We start from the raw sequence: 2361 nt of genomic DNA, 5'->3' as shown, positions 1-2361 counted from the left end.
TGCTTTTAACTGAACAAAAGTTAAAAGATTTGTTTTCTTTTCATTTTTAATACCGGAAAGCTTAAGCAATTATTTTCATACTGTTAATTTTACTGAGATCATATATAAGGGCTAGAGTTATAGAAAAATGAAAAGAGCAAGTCAGAACGACTGAAAAAAAATAGGGCAGAAAAATTAAAAGAACAAGATAAAATTACTCTCTTCTCCCTCTCCTTCCAAAGACTGAAGACACCAAATCTCAAAGAGACTCATATTTTCCTGGAGTTTCAAAGCATCCAGGCCAGCTTCTTAGCCTTGACATCTATTACAGGTTTTGCTTCCTTTTTTTAAATGTCTGAAATTGTGGAGAGGATATGAGGAAATCACAATATTTGTTTCTCTCTCACAGGGCAGGGCTCATGCTACATCTGGTAACATGCTACTGCAGTACTACGACGAGTAAGAGTCTATAAAGTACTTTCCCCATAAATTATCTATTTGAGCATAAATATACCCCTAAGTTATGCAGCATTATCAAATTTTGTATGTAAAAGTTAAATTTAAGTCATAAAATAAGATTCATATTCAGGTTCTCAAATTAGAGATTTTTCCATCATTCACCAGCCTTAATTGCAGTACGTATCTGCCTCTTACAAATCTTTTAGAAAATAATTTATTTATACAGTTTATCATGTTTTGTGTAGTAGATACAGATAGGGTAGCCCTTGAACTTTGAACTGTGTTTATCTCCATTGCTTACCATTTTACTTTACATTGGCATCTACAGTTCTCCCCTCCCTGGAAACTGAAGTAAGTTAGAAAGATATATAGAGCTTCCAAAAATTGCACTGCATTATCTCCAGGCTTTAACTGACTCTTTAGATCCCATCATGTCCTTAGGAAGGTGCTAGCCTCTCTCTCTTATGTAGAGTAGCTACAATGCATAGTAGAATCAAGCCTGTGTTCTTAGCCCGTAAATGATCTGGAACTTCTGGCCAAGGTTGGCCGATCATTATAATATATATTCTTTTAAGAAGTTATTCTTATGGTTCTTTAATTCAACAGCTTCTGTTATTTCTGACTCTCTTTGCAGATTAATAATCCTCTGTTTTTTAATGGGAGCTGATAACCAGACTTGGGTGAGAGGATTCGTTCTCCTTGGCTTGTCCAGTGACTGGGACACTCAGGTCACTCTCTTTGTCCTGTTCTCAATCACATACATGGTGACAGTGCTGGGGAATGTCCTCATTGTTCTTCTGATCCAACTGGACAGCCGACTCCACACTCCCATGTATTTCTTTCTCACCAACCTCTCCCTTGTTGATGTCTCTTATGCCACAAGCATCGTTCCTCAGATGCTGGTGCATTTTCTTGCAGAACATAAAGGAATCCCATATGTGAGCTGTGCAGCCCAGTTATTTTTCTCCCTGGGCCTGGGTGGGATTGAGTTTGTTCTACTGGCAGTGATGGCCTATGACCGCTATGTGGCTGTGTGTGACCCCCTGAGATACTCGGTCATCATGCATGGAGGGCTCTGTACTAGGCTGGCCATCACATCTTGGGTCAGTGGCTCTGTCAACTCTCTCATGCAGACCACCATCACCTTTCAGTTGCCCATGTGTACAAACAAGTATATTGATCACATATCCTGTGAGCTCCTAGCGGTGGTCAGGCTGGCCTGTGTGGACACCTCCTCCAATGAGATCGCAATCATGGTTTCTAGCATTGTTCTGCTGATGACACCTTTCTGCTTGGTTCTCTTGTCCTACGTCCAGATTATCTCCAGCATCCTAAAGATCCAGTCCACAGAGGGGAGAAAGAAAGCCTTCCACACCTGTGCCTCTCACCTCACAGTGGTTGTTCTGTGCTATGGCATGACCATTTTCACTTACATCCAGCCCAGTTCTAGCCCCTCTGTCTTTCAAGAGAAGTTGATCTCTGTTTTCTATGCCATTTTGATGCCCATGCTAAACCCCATGATTTATAGTCTAAGGAATAAGGAGGTGAAGGGGGCCTGGCATAAACTACTAGGTCAATTATCTGGATTAACGTCAAAACTGGCAACTTGATGAATCATGAGCATCACTTAGAGAAAAGAGCTTTGCCTGTGTGTTCTCCCACCTAACTCTGATATGAAGCATAAACTGCATTGCCCTGGCAACCAGGAAGGTGATGACAAAACGTGCACTGGTAACGCTGGGTAGGAGGCTAAGTGGTTGGATTAGAGTGTGGGATGTGGCATATTTTTATATCTCAGCAGCATGTTCAGAGAAATTAAGCATGACTGTAATAGAACTTCTCAAATCTCCATTCATATGACCTAGAGTAATGAAAAAAATACCAATTATATTTTGCTTTATCATTTTGTTTGTAATCACAGGA

The 2361-nt window shown here is 40.5% G+C and overlaps 1 protein-coding gene across 1 annotated transcript; it reads left to right on the top strand.

The window, feature by feature from the left end:
• The first annotated feature begins 1094 nt into the window (after nt 1-1094).
• Nucleotides 1095-2048, top strand: LOC130852407 (olfactory receptor-like protein OLF3). Its single transcript, XM_057733419.1, has one exon. The coding sequence runs from the start codon at nt 1095-1097 to the stop codon at nt 2046-2048; it is 954 nt and encodes a 317-aa protein (XP_057589402.1).
• Nucleotides 2049-2361: the final 313 nt, after the last annotated feature.

Source organism: Hippopotamus amphibius, chromosome 4, assembly GCF_030028045.1.
Source record: "Hippopotamus amphibius kiboko isolate mHipAmp2 chromosome 4, mHipAmp2.hap2, whole genome shotgun sequence".
Lineage (NCBI taxonomy): Eukaryota > Metazoa > Chordata > Mammalia > Artiodactyla > Hippopotamidae > Hippopotamus > Hippopotamus amphibius.
This window is presented reverse-complemented; position numbering and strand designations above follow the sequence as displayed.

Coding starts and splice junctions, on each gene's coding strand:
- LOC130852407 (XM_057733419.1), top strand. CDS start 1,095: ATGGGAGCTGATAACCAGACTTGGGTGAGAGGATTCGTTCTCCTTGGC.